This window comes from Castor canadensis, chromosome X (assembly GCF_047511655.1).
Source record: "Castor canadensis chromosome X, mCasCan1.hap1v2, whole genome shotgun sequence".
NCBI lineage: Eukaryota > Metazoa > Chordata > Mammalia > Rodentia > Castoridae > Castor > Castor canadensis.
The window spans coordinates 93,138,346-93,164,463 of NC_133405.1; the positions used below are offsets into that span (position 1 = coordinate 93,138,346).

At 48.8% G+C, this 26,118-nt stretch overlaps 1 protein-coding gene across 2 annotated transcripts in view; it reads right to left on the reverse strand.

Moving 5' to 3' along the window:
- The window catches only part of Fgd1 (FYVE, RhoGEF and PH domain containing 1), a 40,685-nt gene extending 20,549 nt beyond the window's left edge, over window positions 1-20,136 (reverse strand). Inside the window, exons 1-4 of one of the 2 annotated variants that reach the window (XM_074064328.1) lie at window positions 19,065-20,136; window positions 2,380-2,553; window positions 1,881-2,058; window positions 1,313-1,757 (exon numbers count right to left, since the gene is read on the reverse strand). In XM_074064328.1, the coding sequence (XP_073920429.1) occupies window positions 1,313-1,757; window positions 1,881-2,058; window positions 2,380-2,553; window positions 19,065-19,371 (1,104 nt within the window). In that variant the 5' untranslated portion in view covers window positions 19,372-20,136. The remainder of the gene's footprint in view (window positions 1-1,312; window positions 1,758-1,880; window positions 2,059-2,379; window positions 2,554-19,064) is intronic. The other variant, XM_074064327.1, reaches the window with a different exon arrangement.
- Window positions 20,137-26,118: the final 5,982 nt, after the last annotated feature.

The window sequence follows — 26,118 nt, forward strand, 5'->3', positions numbered from 1 at the left end:
TAATCCTCTTGCTTCAGACTCTCCAGTAACTGAGACTACAGGCATGTGCCTCCACACCCAGCTCCCCTAGAATTCAAGAACAGGTCACATTATACTCTAAGCCTAAGGCTACCTCTAGATAGCTCTGACCCATAAAGGTCTCCCCCAGCTTCACCCCTGACTCATCAGTCGATCATAAAGCCCACTCTTCAACTCTGATGACACACACTCTCTCACCAAGCCCTCATTAACCCCTTCATCTGCTTTTTTTTATTCACTGGGATGGACTAGTGGTTATGCATGGGAACCGGGAAGTCAGACTTACTGGATTCAAACCCCAGCTCTACTATTCACTAGTTTGCATTAACTGTTTAACTGCTCTGTATTTAAGACTCCTTATCTATTAGTATCAACAATAATAGCACCTAAGCCAATTTGTAATGGAGACAATTAAATTATTTCATATAAATAAAACAGAGAAGACTACAAATTAAGTAGTCTATAACTATTAGTTATTTATTCACCCACTCATTTCACTGCCAGAAAAGGCTTGCTGAGTACCTGGGGTGTAAGACGAATATAGAAGTATAAAAATCTCTAAATTTCATTGCCTGTTGGCCCAGTTTCCTATTCATGGGACACACATTTACTGAGTACCTTTCATCCAAGTGGTCCATGATCTTAGCTCCCACACCTGAGCTTGGTCCTGGCAGAACAGATATTCTGGTGAAAGCTAACTCAAGTGCAAATATGCCTTCTGAAGAAATGGCAGGCTGCCAGGGCCCAGAAAGGGGACCTTGCTGCCAAGAGCCTTCATCTCTACAGCCTTAAGCTCCTTGGGGTCTAGCTCTGGTGTCCCTCCTCTAGCTGTCAAGAAATCTCTCTGTGATGTGAGAGACTTTCTGTTATACAAATAAGGAAACCAAGGCTTGTAGTGGGGAGCGGAGAGTGAAGAGACTTACCCAATGCCACACAGCTACTCAGTCTTGGGATTTTCTAGTTGGGACAGGACTTTAAAGATCCCCTATCAGGATGCCCATCTTCAAGAGGAAAAACCTGAGGTCCACCTCAGTGGTTCTCTGATGAGAGAAGAACCACCTTCCAAGTGGACATTTAGAATAGTGCATGGTCATTTGGTGGTCATGATATTCTGGGGGAGGAGCAGAGTTTTGCTATTGGTATTTACTACCAGGAGACCAGGAAAGCTAAACATCTTAAATGGAAACAATGATCTGTTTTGAGAAATACCATTGATGGCAGAAGAATCAATCACCAAAGTCAGACTCTTGGTTTCTCCACACGGCCCTGTGTCTTGGTGAACATGGGTCAGTACCTCCACAGACTCCTGTCTCTCCATCGGGGGGACTGGGATTTCTCTGTCCTTCTCCTCTTCCTCCTCATCCTCTTCCTCTTCCTCCTCCAGGTCACTGTCAACCTCCTGGGAGCCGGGTCGGTGGGGCTCTGCCAAAGCAACAGGCACACTGGCCAGGGCAGGGGGCCCAGGGCAGAGGCCATGGCTGGGTGGCCCGTCATCACTGACAAAGCAGGTCTCTTCGCTGTTGGATGGTGAACTGATGCTGTCAATGCCGCTGTCTCGGTTGGGCACCTTCTCACCATCCCGAGGCCCAGGAGCCAGCAGGAATAGGCAACGGGAGGCCTCACCCTCAGGGAGCTGGGACACTGGTGGCTGCATGGGTGGCTGTGGCAACATGGCTGGCTCTGGGGGACCAGGGCAGGGGCCAGGGGCTGGCCTGTCCGAGGCGACAATCACAGGCTCTCTGAGGTGGGTGGCAGACATGGAGGCAGGGTATGAGCTTGACTGAGAGGCCTCTCCAACAACTTTCCCTTCCTGTCCCAGGTCCACCCTTCCACTCACATGGTCCCACAAGGACCAGACTCACCGTTCAAACTTCTCAATCAGTGAGGACACTGCTGCAGAACTTGGGCTGGCCTCCACCCTGGGGGCCAGACCCTTGGCTACTCGGGGATCTGCAGGCAGTGGGCGTGATGGTGGAGGAGGGATAGGCTCAGGTGGAGGGGGCATCCGGGGCATCTGCAGGTAACTGGGCTTTGGGGGAACTGAAGAGTTGGATGGGGAAGAGAGGAAAGACCTCAGTGAGCTGGATTTTGGGGTGGCTATTGTGGCTAGGCTAAACCCCTCTTTACAAACCCCAGTTTTTATTTTGGTTTTTGCCTGAGGTGGGCTCAGAGCAGGTCTGAGGCGAGATCCTGGCATGCACACATTAGCCCCAGGGCACAGCCCTCTGCCTGCTGGGTAGGTAGCACAGCCCCCAAAACCATGGTGCTTCTAGTGAGCCCTCTCCTCTGCTACCAGTTAACTTCTCCCCTCCTCAGGCCCCTCCCCTGAGCCATTTCCCTGCTCTTTCTGGAAGCACTTACCCTGTGGCTTTGGGCCTGGTGCCCGCTTCAGTGGCGAAGGACGCTGGCTGGGAGTTTCGGTGGGGGGGCCTGGGTCTGAGCGAAGCCGCTGGGGGCCTTCTGGATGAGGCTCAAGGCTCTGGCCAGGGTCAAGGGACAAACTTTTAACCAGGATCCGGTTTCCCTGGTGTAGCACTGCAGAAAGGGAGAAACTAGATGTGAAGCGACGACTTAACCCTGATGGGGACTAGGGAGTTGCACATCTTAGTGGGCATCTGGAGTGTTGGACTTCCCTGAGCCCCTTTTCTGTCCACACTGCCTTGCCAGGAAGTCCCTACCCCAGTCCTCAGATCAGGCCCGGGCTCAGGGCAAGATCATCAGATAGGAATTCTCTGTGATTAGCACATTGATTCCATGTATGTCAGCAGACATTACTAAGGAGTTTAACCAGGTTGAGGGGGCAGGAGCAAGCACTCTAAAGTTTGTATACGTGTTTGCAACTCTTGTGTATACAGCCATAATGGGTATGCTCGGCATAAATTCTTCTTCCTGTTTTTTTAGGCCCTGAGAATATCTGAACTTTCTTGTTTATAATTTTGTACAGCTGAGTGTGCTTAAAAATGATGAAACTGAGTACCAGGGTTTTAGCTCAGTAGCGGAACACCTGCTTTAGCATGCGCAGGGCTCTGGGTTATGCACATGCGCGCGCGCACACAACACACACACACACACACACACACACGCGCGCGCGCGCGCGCACACAACACACACACACACGAAACTGTATCGTTTTTGAAACTGTATCGTGTGAGCAAACAGTTTGGTTCTTAAAACCCTAGCTTCTCACCAGTCTATACCTTTCTCTACTTTCACATTCCCACCACAGCTCACACACACGCCTCTCCCAGAATCCAGACTTCAGGGCACAGAAACAACTTTAAAACACGAAGCAGCAAATTCAGAAAAAGAGGAAGCCTCTTTGTACTGTCCCTCTTTCCTTACTGTAGGTCACCTAAACCCACCTGTTTGGGGCCCTGGAGGAGATAATTGTCACACATATGAGAGAAGATTCAGTCTGGGAGGCAGTGAAAGAGCCCACGGGTTGACAAGTTCCAAGTGAAGGAGTATGGGGCTCATGGGTCCTGGCTAGGCAAGGGGCTGGGGGGTGTCTTAGGTGACAGAGACGTAATGTGGGGCCAAGGAGGAGTGGGGAGGTCTTGGATGCCAAGCTGAGGAGCTGGCTGGATATCTATACTGTGGGAGAAGCGAGCCATGAAAAGCTCTGTGAAGGAAGACCTGCAGGCCAGCAGGTGTGAGGACAAGAAAGTGAGCAGAGCCAGCACGGGTGGCTCATTCCTGTAATCCTAGCTACTTAGGAGGCAGAGATCAGGAGGACTGCGGTTCCAAACCAGCCTGGGAATATGGTTTGTGAAACCCTCACAAAAAAAGGACTGGTGAAGTGGTTCAAATGGTTGGAGCACCCACCTAGCAAGTGAGAGGCCCTGAGTTCAAACTCCAGTGCCACACACACACACAAAAAGTGAGCAGTAATCAAGATCTCCTGGTGTTACCACTGGCACATGGTGCTACAGCCACATGGCCTCTCACAGACACAAAAGGCTGCTTACCCTGTGTCACAGTCTTATAAATGGCCAGCCACAAGTGGGCCCACTGAGTCACATGAACACATGGTTTTATTTATACTGCTTCACATAACTACAGGGACACACAAATACAAACATCTAAACACCACCCTCCTGAGAACCTGGTCATGCAGTCACAGGGACCTGCAGTTACAACCTCACATATGATCACAGTGTCATGGTGTCACATACCTGCAAACATGGTCTTACACAGTCACAAAGACAAATAGTTCCACAATGGCAGTTCCATCTCACACACAATCACCTAACCACATGCCATCCTATTCCTTGTTACAAAGATATATAGTATCATTTATACTGTGTCTCAAATTGCACCTGCAAATATGGTTATACACAAACACTAGAGCCACATGGTCTCTTATACCAGACACAACCTCACCCAATACCAAAACAACATAAAGTCACATGCCACCACATTTTCAGAAACAGACATAGAATCCCAGACACATAGCATAATTTACTATGTCATGGTCATGAAACAAACATGTCCATAGTGTCCCAGGGTCTTAGCCCAGGGATTTGCATAGTCACATGCTATCTCTGCTGAAAAAAACATACAGCTCTGACACACAGAGATGTGCACATGCTGCCTTACAAGGTCACACAGGCAGAAAGAGTAACAGGGGATTTTAGTTCTCTCAGTCTTGGAGGGAAGGAGTAGCTCAATCCACAGGGTTCCAGCACCTCCCCTAGGCCCCTGATCCCAGCCTGGCTATATCCCAGCCAAGTAGGCCCCAAGGAACTTAGACCAGGGGCCCTTCCCAGCCCTGAGGGAGCATGGGCCCTACGCCAGGGCCCAGCGGCCCTCCCCCACCAGGTACCTGGCTTTTGGAGCAGTGTCCTCACTTCCTTCCCCACCCCAGCAGGCAGGTCCCGGCCTAGACAGAGGAGGTGCTCCTCTCCTCGCAGCCCAGCTGGGGTGCTTAGCTGCCCTGCTCAGCACATCCTGGCCGGTCCCGCCTGCCCTCCCCCTGGGTGTGGGGTTGAGGGGGATGAATCACCTGAAGGGTGGTACAGGCAGAGTCAGTTGGAAAGACACATGGTTAGAGAAAGTAAGAGACACAGAGAACAGTTGACAGGGCCAGAGTCAGGGAGCAAAGCCAAGCACCCTGCAGTGCAGATAGACACACAGGTGCCAGGGTCCCAAGGGATCCATGTCTGCCTCCTTGGGTCTATGGAGCCCAACACCTCGAAGCAGGTGGGAGTCCCTGGGCCAGCCTTCTCCACTGGGGTTGTAGCAGGGCAGTAGGGCTCCTGCGGGGCTTCTCTCCCTCTGGTTGTCAGGCTGGGGCTGATCAAACCATCCTCCATAGCCCTGTCTTGGCCCCCCTCTGCCCCCTCCCCTGGGAGTCCACAGATGGGCCTGCTTCTTCATTCTCTCTGTTGCCTTGCAGGCAGCCCTACAGAATAGGAGGCTGAATAAAATTCACATATTAGGGGGTGCCCTGAAATCCCAAATGAGGGGGACAGGGATTCTTAGCCCAGTTTCTAGTGTAGAAATGAAGGCAGAGAGAGGCAGTGATTAGCCCAAGGTCACACAGCAAGGCAATGGCTGACTTTCAAGTAGACTGGTCCTGGACTAGACTCTTTTCTTAACCCTGCTCTCCAAGGACAGCTGGAAAAGAGAGAAACCAGGAGGGCCAAGGGTGGACCCCAGTGCTTTAGAAAATCACAAGTTGCAGTGTGGCTAGTGAAAGGAACACCTCAACCCTGCCCACAGGGAGATGAACAATAGGGCGCCAGTTCAGGAGTCTAGGTATGGCTAAGAACCAAGCCAGGTTCCACTGAGGGGAAAAGGGTCCACCATCCATCATTTCCTACTTCAGTACTTCTCCTTCCTTCTCTTGGTCTAGGTGGGCCTGCACATCCCAGTTTCTTCCTGTGTCTTCCCACAGGGGCTCCCTTGATCCCAGGGCTTGCTCCCTCCTGGTGGTTGGTTGCATTTTCTTATAGTGGAGATCAGATCATGTGACTTACCTGCACAAGAATCTCCCATAATTCCCTATTGCTCATGGGAAAATAATAACTTCTTTGTTAGGTCTCTATGGCCACTCACGACCCTGCTGGACTCTCTGGCTTGCCTCAGCTTAAGTGGGGCCCCAAATATTTCAGAGTCTGGTAGAAAATCTTATTCCTGCCCTGGGGGAGCTCCCAGAGTAAGCCCCCTCCTTTCTAGACACTACCTCCCTTCCTACTGCCCCATGCCATCCCCAACCCCATCCCCACCTTATGATAATGATAATCCACATTTTCTCACACACACATCCACCCATTTCCACACCCATTGCAAGCTCCTCCGCCACTACTGTCCCCTCCACCTCTGGGTCTACCAGAGTCACTGACCCTTATACATATAGTCATACACCAACCACAGCTTTGCTGTGGGGGTGGAGGTGGGGTACATGCCACCCTTTTCCACCTCTACCCACTCTAGGATCTTTAGCAGGATGGAAGGGCAATCCTTTTTTTTTTCAGTATTGGGGACCAAGCACAGGGCTCTGCATGCTTGGCAAGAGTGCTATCACTGAGATACATCCCCAACCTGAGAAAGGGCAATCTTTTTTTTTTTTTGGTGGGACTGGAGTTTGAATTTAGGACTTTGTGCTTGCAAAGCTGGTGCTACTGCTTGAGCCATACCTCCAGTCCATTTTTCTCTAGTCATTTTGAGATGGGGTCTTGAGCACTATTTGCCTGAGCTGGCCTCAAACCGTGATCCTCCCCATCTCAGCCTCCCAAATACCTAGGATTACAGCACCTGGCTGAGAAAGGGCAATCTTGATCCTTACCCTCAGGGAGCTCCCAATCTTAGACAGAAGACTGTCATTCAGGAAAAGCAAAGGGGTGGTTTAGTAATGGAGGGGGTCAGCTTGTCAGGACTGGGGAAGCTCAGGCTAGGGAGAGGTTGGGAAAAGGGTGGCCAAATTAAAAAAAAAACAGGACACCCAGTTAAATATGAGTTTCAGATAAACAATGAATAATTTTTTAGTACAAGCATATTTCATGCATACTTATATTAAAAAGTTATGCAGCTGGGTGTGATGGTATACATCTATAATCCCAGCACTCAGGAGACAGAGGCAGGATTCAGAATTTCAGGCCAGCCTGGGCTGCAATCCTTGCTGCGATCGATCCTTCGTTCTTCTCTCCCTTCCTCCCTCCTTCCTTCCTTCCTGTGGTGGTACTGGGGTTTGAACTCAGGACTTCATAGTTGCTTAGACAGTACCATTTGACACACATCCGCAGCCCTTTTTTGCTTTAGTTATTTTTTCAGATAGGGTCTCCCACTTTTTGCCCAGGTTAGTTACAGACTGATCTCCCTACCTATGCCTCCTGCATAATTCGTATTACCAGCATGTACCATCATGCCCTGCTTGTTTGTTGAGATGGGGTCTCAATAATTCCCCCCACACCCCCACTGTCTTCAAATTGTGATCCTTTCTGTCTCTACCTCCTAAGTAGTTGGGATTACAGGTGTGAGCCACTGGACCAGACCCTGCAATACCCTGTTTCAACAAACAGCAACAAAAAAGTTATTATGCTACACAGGTTGAGTATTCCTTTTCTGAAATGCTTTGAACAAGAACTGTTTCAGATTTTAGAGTTTTCTAGATTTTGGAATATTTGCAAAGATTTTACCATCCCTAATGTGCAACTCCAAATCTGAATTTCAGAGCATTTTAGATTTCAGATTGGCAGGCTGTGGAAGGGTGGCTCAAGTGGTAGAGCACCTTCCTAGCAAGCACAAATCCCTGAGTTCAAACCCTAGTATCACCACCAAGTAAAAAGCTATAGATTTCAGATTGGAGATGCCTAACCTGTATTAAAAAGTTACTTGTTGTATATCTGAAATTCAAATTTAAATGTACCTCTCCAGGGCTAATTCTGGTAACCTTAGCCAAGGGTGGCTTCTGAATGAATGAGCCAGACCCAGGCCTATGAGGCACACCTGGCAACCAAGGCCCTCCAGACTGTCATCCATCTAAGCCTTGTGCAGGCTGGGTGCTCTACTCAATTCCCCCTGTAGTGGGCACCTGAATGCTTGTGACAGTGACATTATTTCAGGGATAACCTTGAATCTTGTCTTATTTATTAAAAGACAGAGTTGGGGCTGGAGGTATAATTCACTGTTGGAGCACTTGCCTAGCATGTGTGAAGCCCTGGGTTTGATCTCCAGTATGTGTGTGTGGAGGACTGTCAATAATTTAAAAACCATCATACTAGGAAGGGCTGGCTTAGGAGTCATGCAGACCATAGTTTAAATCTCAACATCACCATTCACTAAATAAGTGGCCCTAGGTCCCCATCTACCTTAGCCTCAATCTCCTTGTCTAGAAAATAGGATAATAACAGCAGTCTGGGGGAGCCTATGAAGGGAAGAGCACAGGTTCCCCAACACACACATATGCTATGTGGGTTAAACTTGAAAACCAACAAGAATCACACAGCCACAAAAACACAAAACTTGACACACAGATAAACAAACCTGCAGGCATAAAGCTACTGATACACTGAGGAACCCAAGCAAACCTAGCCAGAGCTGCCATGGAGTCAAGCCCACACTCACCTCCATAGCGCTGCAGATCAGGGCGGGAGTCCTACCACAGGCAGCTGAGCAGTAAAAAGAGAATGGTGCCCCATCTCCCCCATTCAAATACAATTCAAAATATAAATCACACAAAAGTATAAAATGTGTATCCAGAAGGGTAGCTGGGTTTCAAATATTCCCATGACAACTTACTGTTGTTGAAAATAGCAAAATCATTCCAAAAAGTGTTTCTGGTTGCTGCATGCCCCTGCTTGGCAGGTGCCTTGAGCGGAGCAGGTCCAACTTCTAGTTGAGTTTGAGGACAAGGATTCCTTCTTTGGCCTATTCCTGCTGGAACCTGACCCTGCTTCTCCCTCACCTCTTCCTGGGAATTTCAGCTGCTAGCTTTTCCCCCTCTCTGGCCAGCAGCATCCCCTCTCTCTTCTCCCAGCTGTAGTCTTGGCTTCATCTCAAGAAAGCCATTACAGTTCCAGACTGGACCTTGGCCACTAACTCCCTGGTGATTTGGGGCAAACAACTTTATAGCCCTGGACCCCAATTTTCCCATTTTAAAAATGGAGGGAACTTGTGTGTTGCTCCTTTTGAGGAACTGGTGAGATGCTTGGGTAGGCAGAAGATGGTCCTAGCATTCAGGCCTTCCCACAGATGATGCAAACGTCTTCCAACTGCTCCCAAATCTTTGCCTTTCCTGGCTGAGGTAGGCCCCAGGGACAGCTGGAATTCCTGGGGTTAGGGTGGGGTGGAAAAAGGGAACAGAGGGAGCAGGGAAGAAAGAACAGCAAAAAAGAAAGTGCCTTTTGGAAAGCCAGCTAGGGGGAGGAGGAGAGGCCCTCAGCTTGAGAAAAAAAGCAGGGACCAAAGGCCTAGCTGCCCCACCTCTTCCCCTTGCACCTTGAGCATGAGCTCCAGCCCTGCTGCCCCTGTCCAACTTCAAGGCCAGGCTGCACCCAGGCTCTGCTTGCCCTGGTAGATGTTTTCTGAAAGTCCAAACATGAAGCTCTATCAAGTGTGAAATGTGTGGTTTACAGGAACCCTGTGAGAGGTCCACTAGTCTGCTGAATGTAAGGACTCTTCAGTCTGGGTCATTTTCCCCAGACTGAAGACACTTTTGGAAAGTGGGAGCCATTCTGCCAAGTAAAGAGCTTCCTAGAGTGTTACCTGCAAAACAGAGAAGTTTTCCATAAAATGGAGGGCTCTGATTGTTTTTTTAAAGACCTCTTCTGTAAAGGGAAGAAGTTTCTATAAAATGGACGAGCCTTCCTCCAAGTAAAAGGACATCCTACAGAATGAGGAGGTGAGAGTTCCATAGAGACCCTTTTGTCAAATGGATGACATGACTGTTAATGAAGGACTCTGATAAAGCGGAAGGCTTGTCTGTAAAATGGAAGAATTTTTTTTTTAAAGTAAGACCCCTTCTGGAAAGTGAAGGACCTTTCCATAAAGGTGAACCCTGTGTAAAATGAGGAACTTTCAGTGTGAAAATGGTGGGTCTGGGATAACCTGCAGAATACAGGCCTCCCTCCATCTAGTTGTTCCTTGGAGGAACAGGGCCCTGTATTGTTAGATCTTCCAATATTTCAAGAGAATCCAGAAAGCCACATTTCCATGTGAAATCTAATTTTAAAAACAGTGATCAGGCCAAATGAAACTTCTGAGTCAAAATCAACTTGTAGGCCACCATATTGCAATATTTGGATGAAGTGGTCCTTGAGGGACATTCTACCTTTTGCCCTGAATGACATGCTCTGGTTCTTGGGCAGCAGCCTAGGAGTTTCCCTGTCCCACCTCTTGGACCTGAGCAGGGCCAGGAAACTGTCTTATACAATACTTGTCAGTTCTGTGAATTGGAATCTTCCTTTTGTTCTGTCTGGCCAAGTTTACCTTCTGCCTGTGTAGAATGCCTAGAGAAGAAAGTGGGGAATTGAAGAATATTCAGAATTCTCTGGAACTCAAGCCGTTAATTTTTAAGCAGAGGATATAAGGTATGGGAATTCAACTACTTGTTGAACACCTACTTAGGCCAGGCTTTGTGTTGATATTTTCCTGTGTGGCATCTTCCTAACAACTTCGTTCCATTTTACAGGTGAGGAAACTGAGGCACAAAGCAGTAAACTAACTAGCTTGAGGATACATAGCTAATAGATGAGTTGGGTTTGGATCCCAAGTATGTCTGTGTCCAGAGTCACACAGCACATTTTCAGGGAAAGTTGGCTGAGTTAGAGAAGAAATCACGTTTGGAGGGGGAGGGAAGAAAACTTTCTAAAGGAGGTGTTTTTTACTTGAGCCAAACCGGATATGGTGGTTTTTTTGTTTTTCATATATAGACAAACTGCGGATGGTCAAGAGAAGTGGGCAAGCATGTGGATACTTGGGAGGGGATGTGGGTGATGCATGTGTTTGAAGGACAGAGTGCTGGGATTGCAAGAAGGCTCCAGAGCAGGAAGAAAGGGCAAGAATAGCCAAAAGATGCAGGCAGGCAGCCCTACCCACAACCACCACTATCAAGACACACAAATCAGTGGGGGGCATACAGAGACCAACCTGGGCACAGGACAGACATGGAATCAGATAGATCTACACATAAGAAATACAGAGACTTCTGCCTGCAGAAACATCTAGAAACTTCCAAGGGCTTAGATAAAGCCAAGGTGACATATAATCTGGAAAAACACACTGCAAGTACAGACTCAAAGACACATGTGGATACATACAGACACACATGCACACTTTCAGACAGTCACACACAAACAAGACCATTAGACATACTGACCCATGGGGACAAAGATAGCCAGGTTCATGCACACGTGGACACACATACCCCGCAGCCACACCAGAGTAAAAGCAGCCCATCCCTCTTCAGTTGCTTGATTGCTGTGAAGGCCTTGCCACCTCCTCCCTGCTTCTCTGGACCCGGAGGCCAGAGAAGGACAGGGGGTGGTAGCTCCACCTCTGGGAGGAGCTGGGGACTTCAGAGGACAGGAAGGGAAGGGAGTGGAGCTGCAGCTGGGAGCACTGGGGGCAGTAATTATCCAGTGCTGGGGCTGCCACGCTGGCTGGGATTCCCCTCCCTTCAAGGACAAAGCCACTAGGGGGATCGTCCCTCTGACTCCTGCCTCCATCCCAGGGTCCCTGAAACCCACCCATTTCCCCTCTTATCCACTAGAAGCCTGGTCAAATCTCAGAATGAAGCCACAGAGATTATGAGGGAAAAAGACAGGGTAGAAAAAGACATTGGGACAAAGAGAAGGAGACAGGAAAGCTACACAGACTCAGAGATATACATAGGGAAAGACAGAAAAGGGAGGGACAGGTCAGAAGGAAGACAGAGATAAAGAAGGCCACATGGGAGTCACTGGGGGCATGTAGGCCCTGACTGGCAAAGGAGAAGGGACAAAAAGGTCAGGCCGGGGCTTTTTGTTGAACATGGCTACAATGTATCCTGCCAAGGGTTGTGAACTTTGCCTGTGGCATTTAATCTTCACCGCCCTAGATGGTGGAAATCACAACCCCATTTTACAGACGAGAAACTGAGGCTCAGTGAGGTGATGTGATTTGCTCAAGGTCACAAGAAACTTAAGAAGGTGGTAGACCTGCGTCTGGGGGGCTCTCCCCATTGCCAGCCCAGGCCAGAGACATAGGCCCAAGCAGAGATCCCTATTCCAGAGAGAAGTGGTCAGTGAGACTGAGACTCACCCTAAGAGATGCACAGTGAGAGACCCACGCGTTCCCTGCCCCCCTCTCCCGATGCCCCAGGGTGGGAGAGGGGCCACGTCTACACCTGGAATGCATTAGGTAGGGAGGCCCCAACTAGGGGAGCCGGGAAGGAGCTGGAGGGGGAGCAGGGAAGGTGAAGGTGAAGGCGAAGGCCCAGCATGGGCGGTGGTGGTGGCAGTGGTGGCAGAGGTGGCAGCAGCAGCGGTGCGGAAGGCCTTCAATGCCAGCAGCAGCTCCCAGGGGCCAGTCCTGCCAGTCCCGCCTTTCCCGCTCTCCACAGGCGCGCATGCCCTCCGTGACTTAACCCCTTCCATGCAGGGGCCAAGGGCGAGCGGCACAACTAAAAGCCACCAGCACTATAAGTGCTTGCTGTTCCCTTGAAGCTCTGGTCACACACCTGTGTCCCTCACCCTCCTGTTCCCTACTCTGGGGCCCAGATAGACACAGCTGATGCCTGTTGGGTGCTGTCACCTAGATGTTCTTTTCTTTGAGCTCCTGAGACTTACTGAATCTTAAATAAACCACACTCCTACCCCAGCCTCGAGTTTGCTCCTCCTTCTGCTTCCCCATCCCAGGAACAGCACCTCCAGCCACCCAGTTGCCCGTCAGAGAATGGGCTTTCTCCACCACTGACGCCCCGCTGTCAGTTCACCCAGCCAGCCAGTCCCCAAGTCCTGCCTCCTAACTGGTTTCCCTCCCATTCTCAGGGCCCCTCCAAGCATTCTCCACACCACAGCCGGTTTGTGAACACAGCCTCCTTCAATTCCTTCAAATTGAAGGAACTCCTCCAAACTCCTGGAAACAGGGACAAGGAAGGCCTAAGCTCATGAACATTTCCCTGCCCCCACCCCAGGCCACAATGGCCTCTTGTCTGTTCCTCGAAAGTGCTCTCTTCCGCCTGGGGCTTTGGCACATGTCCTTCTCCTGTGTCCCCGTGGCCTGAACTGCCTTTCCACTTCTCCTTACCTCTGAACTTCTATTTTTCCTTCAGGTCTCAACAAAAGTGTCTTCCCTGCCTCCTCACCACCATGTTCCTGCAGCATCTGTGCTGGAAATTACTTGTAGTGATGTCTTTCCTGCTGTGTGAGCACAAGGACAGGGACACCCGGCAGCTAGCACAGTGCCTAGCACATAGTAGGTACTCAATGGACACATGTTAAGGAAATAAACTCCTTCCTCCCCTCTTTCTCACTCTGTTATTTACTCGCCAAGCATTTATGGCTGCCATATTATATACACCAGATAAATGGGATGAACAAATGGGAGGTACAAATGGGGAAACTAAGTCCCAGAGAGGGGATGAGAGGCCTGGAGGCACAATGAACCAATAGCTGAGCCAAGAGTGCTGAGGCTCCTTTACTTGCTGTATGGTAGCCTTGTCTTCAGGTGTTTGGGAAGTGTGATGCCCTCCATGTTCAAGGAACTATACATTGGAGCTTTCAGGAAGGCTGCATTTGTTGCTCCAAAGTTATCTGCTCTCCAACTTTAATCCCAAAGGCGGACTGTGCTTTTTGCCCTTGTTCCAGACAGGTTCTAGCCTTACCCGGCCCTCCTCTGGTTAGCTCCACATCTGCCTAAGGCATTTAAGCTAACTGGCCCCCAAAAAGCCATGGCTTTTGTCTGTCTGGGGCACTGTCAGTTGTCACTCACTCTTGAAGGTGCAGGCAGTCCTAGTTGGGCCCTCCCTCAGGGACAGGTGAAAGGGCTGAGGAGTTTGGGTACCAACCACCCACACTTGAAATTTCAATTCTTTTAATCCTTTCTGGGGAAGTCCTTTGCCCAGCTACCAAGAATCTTCACATTCTGTCGTGTGTTTGAAAAGCCCCAGCTGACTAGGTACCAAATTTTGTTCCCCTCCCCCCAAACACAACCCTGAAACCTCATCTACTGCTCTCCAAAAATCCCTTTGGAGCCCACCACCCACTCCTGTCCTGAGCCCCCTCTTCTTTCCTCAAGCAAACCCCACCTGTGGCCTCTCAGGATGCCCTCGACAGGGCATACAAGTTTACTTTACCAAAGTTTGGTTTGCCTTTCAGGAGTACTCCCTCAGTTCTTTACAAAAGCAGTGACCCTGAGTGTACAGGAAATGGGCCTCATCTCCACACAAATCTGCTTTAAAATCAGATTCCCACAGAGACACCTTTTTTTTTTTTAATGGTACGGGGGCTTGAACTCAGGACCTTCACCTTGAGCCATTCCACCAGCTCTATTTTTGTGAAGGGTGTTTCAAGATAGGGTCTCACAGAACTGTTTGCCCAGGCTGGCTTCGAACGGCGATCCTCCTGATCTCTGCCTCCTGAGTAGCTAGGATTACAGGCATGAGCTACCACCACCCGACTCACAGAGGCACTTTTAAGGCAAAGTTTGGGCAGGTAATGAGTGGCTCATCTGAATACAACTTTGCTCTATCTTCAAGGATGCAACTGGCCCCAAGAACCATACACGCTAGCCTCATGATCCACCATTGGGCCATGGTAGGTGTTGGTGGTGAAAACTCCCAAACAGCTCTTGTCCAGGCCTCTTTTCTGAAATTTCTAATCCTACATCCAAATGCCTGCTGGCCATCTCCACCTTGATGTCTTCCAGGCCTCTCAAACTGAACATGTCTCAAACAACTCACTACCTTCCCCACCAGCATCCACCAAGTGGATGTAGCTGGTTTAAGAAAACAACTGAGTGATCTGCATTTTTCCTTCTTCCTCAGACTCTACTACATCTAAGCCACTACCAAGACCTGTCCATGTTAGCAGCCAAATGCCTGAGACCTGAGCTACCATCACCTCTCACCTGCTTGACTACAACATTCAGCCTGTCTCTGTGCTTCCGTTCTTCCTTCCCTTCCACCCATTCTCCACATGTACCCTTGGGGAGCATCTAAACACATCATTCCCCTGTTAATAACCCCTCCAATGGTTCCTGTTTGCCCCAAGAGAGAAAACCTCTTTGCCAGACTTATCCTTCCACTCTTCCCAATATCAGAATACCTCCATCCCTATATCTCAATCCCTTTGCTCTCACTAACCCTTCTAGCTGAACTGCCCTCCATGTTCCTATCTGGGTCTACAATCCTTGCTTGACAGCCTTTTGGGGCCCTTCCTTTGTGCTGGGTCCTGCTGATGGCAGGATTTACTCTGCCTAGAGTTCCTGAACTGCAAGCCTTCCAACTTAGAATTTCCAAATGGCAGCTATTCACAAGAGCTGAGAATAAAGGTAAATTGAGGCAGCCAGTGTTTGCATGTATGTGGAGGAGGAATTGACTCATTCTTTTTATCTTAGATCACACACCTCCCTTCTGGAAGAGGGTTGAAGGAGCCCCATACAGAGCCCTGGGGAGAGGACCTTAGTGGGGGAGGCTGATGCCCACTCACTGTAGGACCATGGTTAAATCACTGCCACTCTAGGCTTCCCATGCCTCAAGTGCAAAATGAGTTACCTGGAACCCTTGAAACGATATTCCTGGTTTCTGACCTGAGATTCTGGAGCCCCAAAATGGAGGCTGGGAATAACACTTTTTTTTTTTAAGATCAACAAGGGATTCTGATGCTCACTCAGTTTGGGAAACCCAGAACCAGACGGTGTCTAAAGACTTTTCCAACTCCAAATTTTAACTCTTAGAGGGCTAAAGGAGTAGCTCAAGCAGTAGAGTGCCTGCCTATAACAAATCATGAAGTCCTGAGTTCAAACCCCAGTACCACCAAAAAAAAAGTTAAAAGCAAATATAACTCTTAGCGTCTCTGAAGATGTCCCAGGATTTAAATTAGAAGAAGCCACTCCCCCCACTACCCATGAAATGGATCTAGCATCAAGTGCTAGGCCTTTGACTGACCTAGGACCAGGTCTCAACCTCCCCCCAAACCCCAGCATGTAGAGGATTTTCTAGACCTCAACCCTCATGAATAGGGTAGGATTCCCCTAAATCCCAATACACAAACCTGTACTTGGGAAGCTCTTTTCAACCTTCAGTGGTATCTCACTGGGTTATCCCAGTGACCCAATGAAGTCTTAGGCTTTATCTCCTTATTTTATGGGCATAATAAAAATAGTCTATCTCTCCACCAGAAATGGGACAGGATAACTAAAACAGAAAGGACTTGGAGGCAATTAAAGGCTCTTCACACAGATAAGATATAATTATTATTTTTAAAAGCCTCACCCCCCAGCCAGGATGGGCCACTGGGCCCTAAGGATGGTGATTCAATAAAGGCCTCAGTAGACTGAGGGAGGAAGTCAGCAGGCACAAGGAAAGCTTAACATGTGGATGAACATGTTCCAACCCTTTAATTGAAGTTCAGGAAACTCTCTCTCTCTCTCTCTCCCCTCCCTTTCAACCACCAACCCTGCCCTCTTTGGGCCAATTATAGGCGAGTCCTGTGAAGAGAGAAGCAAGTCACTTGTGCCTATCCCTGGGCTGGCTGGGCAGTGGGGGAGGCGGCCTCTCACAACCCATGCTGCTGTGAATCACATGGCCCAGTGCCCGCCTTGCCAGGGCTTGAGTAACTCCTCCACCTCCTCTTCAGAAGGTTTTTCTCTCTTATTATTTTATTTGAGTTTTTAAATTCCTGGTTGCTGAGAATTTATACAATGCTGCAAGTTTTGCAACCACTATCTCCTATAGACTCTTCATGTATTTTACTCTAGATGAGGAAACCAAGGCTCACTCACCTGGTCACATAGTGAGTCAGTTAGGAATGACTGGATGGGAAACTGAGTCCTTCCCTGACACCCTTCTTATTCCAATCCTCATTTTGGACTAAAGGAAAAAGGATACCCACCATGTAATTATAGAGGCAAGGACTTCATTGGGGAAAAGGATCCTAAGGACGTTGTGCTGCTTTTGGGGGGAGGAGGGAAGTGGTGTGTAAAGGTCATTATGATTTGTAATTTGGAAGGATTGGTGAAGTAGGAAGGCATACTCAGAATCACCACCAAGCACTGATCAGAGAAGCCAGAGATCAGGGGTCCAGACACTCCCAGCTACTGTCTCCCAGGCTCCTTTAGTATCTGTTGAGGCATTTGTTCAGAAAGGATTTATTGAGTACCCAGTGTGTGGTAGGCACTGTGCTGGTTTGCTGGGGATTACAACAATGAACAAAACAGACACACTCCCCCTTGCCCTCAAAGAGCTCACATTCTAGTGGAGGAAGGTGGGCAATAAATAAGTAGATGCATACAAAGGGTAATTTCAGATTGTATTAAATGCAAAGACAGTAGCACATGCAGCTGTGATGGAGATTCACAGAGGCTCTAACTTAAAGTGGTCAGGGAAGGTCTCTGGGAGGCAACATTTGAGCTGAAACCCGAAAGATGAGGAGCAAGCTAGGTGGAGGGCTGGGAGAAGAGCTACCAGGCAGAAGGCAAAGCAAATGCAAAGGCCCTGCAGTGGGAGTGTTGTGGGTGTTTGGGGATCTGGAAGAAGGCGCTACAGTAAAGTGAGTATGAGTAGCCCCCTCCACACAGCATCTGTCAAGGGGAGTTTGGGAAGTCAGCAGAGGTAACAAGCAGGTAGGGCATTAAAAGGTCTGTCGTCAGCTGGCTATCTCGAGCCCACAAGGAGGACTGAAATCTTCCAGAGGTTCCATGACTGTAGCAAGGGACATATCCTGCCTGTGTTTTATGATTCACTATTGCTACCTGGTACTGGGACACAGTCCCGATGACCTGTGGAGCCTGGACTGTGAGCCTTGGAAGCCCCCAGAGGCTCAATAGCTCCTCTAGTCCCAGTGGAAGGTAGGGCAGATGTGCACTGTCCTTCCTCTGTGGTTCCTGGGCTCAGGCACACATGAAAATGTCCCCAGATAGAGAAGGTTCCGCTAGTCTCCTCAGATACTCAGGACTGTGACCCCAAACTGACCTAGATGTGCTCTGCCTCTGCAAACACGAACAACCATTCTGATTTATCCTCACAAACAACCCCCTGGCCCTGCAGCTCTCCAGCTCTGCTCCAACTGGCTTTTGCCCCCTCTGACCTTTCTGCTGTCTCCCTACCTATCAGCCTTCTCCTCCAGCTTGACCTCCACCTTCCTCTCTCATCAGCACCTTCTACTCCTTCCTTCCCCTGTCCTCCCACCACACACACCTGGCAAACCCCAATCTTGGATCAATTCACCATCTCTTTTTTTTTTCCACTCATATTTCAGGGCTGCTGAATAGTACAGAAGAAAATCACATAAGCAGAAGGCTTGGCATTACTTTCATGGTCTATAGCCTCACTCTGGGAAGCAGAAAGACCACAGACTTTGGACTCAGATCTGGTTTTGAATCCGGGCTCCTTACTGGATGTGTGACCTTGGGCAAGTTACTTAACTTCTCTGAGCCTCAGTTTCCTCCCCTACAACATGTGGTTAATTGATACCTACTTCATACAGGATTCCTGAGGCTGAAATGGAAACCCATGCAAAACACCCAGTTCAGTGCCATGCACAATGTAGCACTTGGCTAATAGGAGACTGACTCCTTTTCTCTTATTTACCCCAACTAAACCTGTTCCCTCAACCGCATCCCCACTGCTGCCTTGCAATCCTGCCCTCTTTTCTTGGAGTGCTTCCTCTCCCGTTAGCCTTACCAGTTAGAACAGAAGGGGGTCAGGGTGGTTGAGGGGAACAAGGGACAGGGAGAAGACAGGGAACAGAGGTTGAAAGGACTGAACGGAAGGCAGGGATGAGAGGAGGGAGTGGGGGTTGAGGGGACCCAACAGGCCAGGGTGAACGGTCGGCCCCGCGAACAAGAATCCGCTCCCAATACCAGGCCCGTGGCCGGGCTACCATGCTGTCTGGATCACTCACCAGGCCGAGGCTGCGAGCCCTCCAGGTGGTAGGAGAAGCGCAGGGCCCGGTGGTGCTGTGGACTGGGGCCGCAGGGCAAGACCCGAGGGCCTGGAGCAGCACCCAGGCTGGCGTCCGAGGGTCGGGCAAACTGGGGATCCAGAGGGCCGCCAAGAGCCGAGCCTGAGCCCCTGCGCACAGGCAGTCTGGGCTCTGAGGCTCCAGGGTCCAAGTCGACACAAGCCAGTGGAGAGGCGCCGGGGGGATTCGCGGCCGGGTGTTCGGGATCCCAAGGCCCAGCACCCCCCGGGGCTCGGTAGCCATGCATGGTCCGGGCCTGGGCGCGGGGCCCGGGCTCCCCGCTTGGCTCCAGCTCCTGGGGCGGAGGCGCGGGCGGAGGAGGCCCGGCGCCCGGCGGAGCAGCGGCCTCAGGCTCGGGGGGCGGGGCTGCGGGCTCAGCCCCACTGCGGAGACTCGAGCCCCCGGCCCGGGCCCGGGCCAGCAGCCGTGGCAGCGGTGGCAGTAGCAGCAGCAGCCGCGGCCACCGCCGCTGCCTTGCCAGGCATCGCCGGCCCTGGCCTCAAGCCGGGAGTGGGCTCACCGGGGCCGGAGCCGGGGCCCCGCTGGGGAGCTCTGTGTATGCGGCTGCGGCTGGGCGAGGGTCGGGGGGCTGCACTCGGAGAGAGCTCTCGGATGGACGGCGAGCCACTTCCGTGGCCCCGGGGCGAGCGGGCAGTCGGATCCGAGTGTGGGGTCTCTTCTTTCTCCCCGAATGGGAATCGATCTGGCTTCTCCTGGCTGGTCGGAAAGGGTTCTTCCTCCCGCCGCAGCGGAGGCTGGGGGCGGAGAGGGGAGGGGAAGGGAAGGGAGGGAAGAGAGGACGGCGGTGGCCTGGGGGCGCGCGTGTGCGCTAGGGCTGCGGGGCTCGCCTTCGGCCAGTCCTCGAGGACGATGCTCCAGCCGCGGGGGCAAAGGAACAGCCTGGATCGGGCTCCAAGATCCTCAACCTGGGTCTCCGCGGCGGCGGGCGGGAAGAAGCCCTAGGAAGGGGGGTGGGGAGGCGGGAGCCGTCGCTGAAGCAGCCGCAGCCACAGCGGCGCTGGGACCCAGTTACCGGGGCCCCGCCCCCTCGCCCGGGATTTGCGTTTGACCACGCCCCCTAGCTCAGGCCAGCTTTATTTCTGGCTTCCAACGCCCTCAAGGCCCTCCTTCTGCCCCTTACGAGCCCCCTCATCAGCTTGCCTTCCATATCCCTCCCAGGTCCCACACTGGCGAGTCTCCGGCTCAACCTCCTAAATCTGCCCTTCCGTCCCATCTCAGGTCATCTTCCGCTCTCCCATCACTCTCTTTTCCAGAAGCGTTTCCACATGTTCCAGAGTTTCCCTAGGGCTTGGCTCACAGCAGACCTGTCTTTGATACTCTTCACTGTGCTTAGACCAAACCTCATGGTCCTTTACTTTTCACTCTCTTACCAATAGCCTCAGTTTCCTGGTTTGTTGCATCTGATTGGCAACATCCCAATCTTGAATCAGTCCAACTGTCTGCTTTTTCCATGCCTGTGCCCAGACAGCTAAACACTGGTGGAGAAAACGATTCAACTTCACAGACTGGTGCCACAATAAACCAATGTTTCCCAGCTTCTATGAGGCCCTCAGTCCTGACCCCATAACCCTGCAACTCAACTGTCACTCCTATTCTCCCCATCACTCCCATTCTCCACAGTGGCCATATCAAACCTCCCCTTCTCTTGGCCCCCATTTTTTTTGTGGTACTGGCGGGTTGAACTCGGGGCCTACACCTTGAGCCACTCCCTTTTTGTGTTAGCTATGTTCGTGATAGGGTCTAAGAGAACTATTTCCCTGGTCTGGCTTCGAACCGTGATCCTCTTGATCTCTGCCTCCTGAGTAGCTAGGATTATAGGCATGAGCCCCCGGCATCTGGCTATATGTTTTTTTTTTTGCTGGGGAGGGGCTGCAGTGGGGCTTGAACTCATGGCCCCATGCTTGCAAGGTAGGTATCCTACCACTTCAGCCCCTCCACCAACCCTTGGCTCCCCTATCTTCATCTGCCCCCTAACCCTAAACGGATGACCCCATCTCCTACTCCACAGAGCAAACAAGCCACTTTCCTTCCAAAAAGGAAGCACTTGACTTCTTGATACCAAGTCTAGGAATTTGTCCCTTGCTCCTTCCCATCAGAATCTGAACATGCTTAGTTCTGTTCTATCTAAAACAAATAAACAATTACCAAAAATTCTTCCTATGCAACCTCCTCCCTCTTCTCCTTTCCACAGACTTCTCTAATTCAACTGTCTTCATTTTCCCACCTCCCACTTATCTTTTCAATCCACTCCGACCTGCCTCTGCTACTTGCCTAAAACTGTTTGTCTTATCAAGATCCACCATGACTTATGTCACTAAATCCAAGAAAATCTTTTCAGAGGTCATCCTCTGACGTAGGCTTCTAGGTAGCATTTGACATTCATGACCACTCCTCCCTCCTTATATCACTTCCATGACATCACATTCTCTTGTTTTCTCTTACTTCCTTGGTAATTGCTTTTTACTTTACTTTTTGGGCTCATCCTTAGTCTTTGGCCTGAGCTCTTCACTCTTCTCTCTCTCTCTCTCTCTCTCTCTCTCTCTCCAGTTGTCTCATTCACTCCCATGGCTTCAGTTATCAGCTTTGTGCCTTTGTGCAGATGACCCCCAAACTGATACCTCAAGTCCAGATGTTTCTCCTGACCCATACATTTAGCAGGTTATTCGATTTACCTGAATATCCCACAGAAACCTAATATCTCAACTTTTCCCCAATTCAAGGCACCCTCTTCCAACTGGTTTGTCCTTCCTTGTGTCTTACCTTAGTGAATGACCCTGGTCAAAGCAGAAACATGAGCTATACCCTTGGCTCATGTCTATCCTCTGCCCCCCCACTCACTTGCCAAGTCCTATCATTTATCTCCTGAGTAGCTCTCAAATACATTTATGCAGTCTCTTCATTTCTACTGCCACTACCCTGGTTTAGGCCAGCACCATTTCTAACTTTGAATACCTTCACAGCCTCCCTGTTTCAGTCTTTTTCTTAGAATCTACCCTCAATTTAGTTTTGCAGTATTGGGTATAGAACCCAGGTTCTTGTGCATGCTAGGCAAGTGCTCTACCACTGCACACAGCACCAGCCCTGGAATCTATTCTCTACATTGTAGGCAGTGTGTATCGTTAGAAAAAGTAAACAAATCACTACCTTGTTTAGAATCCTCATTGAGTCTGTGTGGCTCAAAAGGAAAACTACCTTTCTTAACAGTGAAGGCTAAGCTGAGCCCTTCTTGATCTGCCCCCTGCCAGCCTTTCCAGACTCCATGTTTGAGTCAAAACTGAAATTGTTAGACTGTTTTTGGTCTCTCTAGCCTCTGACTATTTGCATATGCTGTTGCCCCTGCAGGAAACAACCTTTCCCCAATTCCATTCCATTTGTTTTCCAAATCTCAGTTCATTTAATGAATGTCTTTTGAGTCCACACTATGGCCAGCTCTATGTGAGACATTAACACCGTAAGATGTAAGATAGACACGAAGAAGATAGCTGTTAATGAACGCTGCCCTCAGAATCTGGTACTGGAAGGCATGTGAAATAAACACATAATTACAACAAATGAATGCATAACTATAAAGTATGATAAGCCTATAAGGGGACAGAACAGGGTATCACTGGGTTGGGGTGATTTAGCCTGAGAAATTTAAACTGAGACTGAAGGAGTGGGAATCAGCTGATGAGGAGTGGAGGTAAAAGTGTTCCAGGCAGAAGACACAGCAGTGGAAAAGCCCTGAGGAAAAAGGGAAGTAGCATACAGTTGGCTCTCTGCTGCATCCATTGATTTAACCAACCTCAGATAAAAAGATATCTGAAAAAAAACTGTGCCTGTACTGAACATGTAGAGACTCTTTCTTGTCATTATTCCCTAAACAATATGTTGTAAGAACTATTTACATAGCATTACATGCAGTAGGTGTTATAAATAACCCAGAGATGATTTACAATATACGGGATGATTTACAATACGCAGGATAATGTACATATGTTATTTGCAAGCACTATACCAGTTTTTTAGATGGAGACTTGCTATGTTTTGCTCATGCTATGCCATTTTATATAAGGGGCTTGAACACCTGTGCATTTTGGTATCCAAGGGTAGGAGTCCGATTCCCCAAGAACCAATTCCCCAAGAATACTAAGGAAAATTGTATTTAGGAGCTATAGGAAGGCTAGTATAGCTAGAACATAGTGACTCAGTGGCAAGAAGGGTGGGGTATACGGTCAAAGAGGTAGGTGCCAGATTCTGTAGGACTTTCTAGGCCATGGGTAAGGCTAATGGATTTTATTTTACAAGCATTGGAAAGTAATTGAAGCAGTTATTTTAGATGTGGGTCAAACTGGGGAAGATACTAAAGCCAATTTGAGAAAAGAATACAAAATATCAGAGTGCATCACAGGATCATGTAGGAAAAGTACATATGTCTCATGAAACCTTTCAGCTTGTATCATATGTAGACTGGATCGTGAAGAAATGGTATGTCTTTTACAATAGATACTTCACATTCAAAAATGCTGAAATACACATTGTATGCAAGGTTTTTAAGCTTTAGGGTTGACATGATATATTTGACATTTTAAAAAAGATAATTTTGGTTTCTGTGGATTCAGCTGGAGGGGACAAGATTAGAAACTTACTGCAGTCAGAGATGAGGGTTGAGTCTACTAGTGTGGCAGCAGTGGAGATGGAGAATTAAAGGGTTGGTGCGGAGGCTTGGGTGGTGGAGGGGGAGGGAGGAATCAAGGATGACTCTCAGGTGATGTGGAGCCAGTCACTCATTGAAATGAGAAAGACAGAAAGAGGAATGAGTTTCAGGGAAAGATAAAGAGTTCAGTTTTGGATATATTAAGTTGGACATACCCTTTTAATACCCAAATAGAGAAGTCAAGTAGGTGGTGGTATATATAATCCAGGGGAAGAGCCCTGGGTGTGGGATATGAGAGCCATCAGCACAGAGATGGCACTAAAATTCATGAGACTAGAAAAAATCAGGCTGAGATAGCAGAGTGAGAATGGAAGAGAATCCATGATTGAGCTCTAAAGAACTCAAGCTTTGCAAGTTGGGTGAAGGAGCAGGAGTTGGCCAAAGAGACCAAGAAAGAGGTAAAGAGGTAAGGTCCTAACTAGGAGTGTGTCTGGGATGTTCTGAGAGTGCTGAGGAGTTGAGGCAGCTAAGGAATAAAAAGGGTCCACTGGGTACAGCAACATGAGTATCACCAGGGACTTTGATAAGGAGGAGTGTTGGAGTGAAGAGTGAATGGATAAGTCATTGGTGAGAGTGTAAATGATACGCCCACTCTAGAAAAAGTTGGGCATTTTCTAGTAAAACTGAATGATGCATGTACCCTATGACACAGCAGTTCTAGGTATGTATCCCAGAGCAGTGGTTCTCATAGTGTGGTCTAGAGAGCCAGTGGAGTCAGGGAGGGGGGTGGTGCATAATATTAGTAAGATATTATTCACTTTTTTTCTTTCATTCTCTCAAGAATGTAGAGTGGAGTTTTCTGCAGGCAACATGACATGATATCACAACAGATTGAATGCAGAAGCAAATATGAAAATCCAGCTGACTTCTCTTAACCCATACAGTAAAGAGACTTACAAGAATGTAAAACAGTGCCATTCTTCTCACTCAATTATTTTGGTTATGGAAAATAGTTATTTTTCATAAGATTATATTGTGTTAAATGTAGTGGATTTATCACTTTTTTGTTGTTGCAGCACTGAGATTTGAACTCAGGGCCTATACCTTGAGCCACTCCACCAGCCCTTTTCTGTGATTTTTTTTTTTGAGATAGCATCTCAAGAACTGTTTGCCTGGGGCTGGCTTTGAATCATGATCCTCCTGATCTCTGCCTCCTGTGTAGCTAGGATTACAAGTATGAGCCACCAGCACCCAGCATATTGTTAATTTTAAAAATCAACATATTCAAACCTTTTCACTTTTAATTTCTAGTATAGCAACTATCAATTTTCTTTTCTTTTTGTGGTACTGGGATTTGAACTCAGGGCTTCACACTTGGTAGGCAGGTGCTCTTACCACTTGGGGCACTCAGCCAACTATATTAGATCCTACATAAAACCAAATTTCCTTGGGTCTGCAACACTTTTTAAAAGTATAAGCCACTCATGATGGTGGGCACCTGTAGTCCTAGCTACTTGGGATCTGAGGCAGGAAGGATAGCTTAAGCCTAGGAGTTCAAGGCCAGCCTGGGCAACAAAGTGAAAGAGGCCCTGTCTCAAATAAGGGAGGAGGGGTCTTGGAAGCCAAAAGTTTGAGAACTGTGCCCTAGAACAATCCTTACATATAAGTACTGAGACACTACAGCAAGGTTCACAAAAACCTGCTTATAACAGCAAGAACTGGAATCAAGAGCATGGGCTGAATATACTGAAACATTTTTATACAATGGAATGCTACAAGAAAAATTTAAAAATGAATTGTATCAACATTGATGAGACTTGGGACACCTAATGCTGAGTCAAGACAGTCACTGGAAACATGTTTATATTAACATGCAAAATTAAATAATATATGAATGCAGTCATATGGTATAAAATCATACAGAAATGCAATGAAAAAGGGAAAATTCAGGGAAGTGGCTCCCACTCAGGGACAAGAAAAGGGTATGAGTGGGGAGGGTACCACAGTGCTTTTGTCACTAGTAAATACTCTGTGTTTCAAAGCTGGGTGATAGAGTATTTGATTTATTATTTATTCAAACTGAAGAGATAATGTATATTCTAAAGTGTATGATGTGTATCATGAAAAACAAATACATTAATTGATTTTTAATAAACAGGACTAATTGCCTAGAATGCTGGTGGATGTGTAGATTGTTATAGGACCCTCACCAAGGTCACAGGGAACAGAATACCTCCCCCTCTCCACTGAAGTGCAGCTAGGTGTGTAGACAAATCTCTGGAGAAACTTGGCTATGAGGGGGGCACATGGCCCAGGGAGACAGGGAGATGGTGGGGG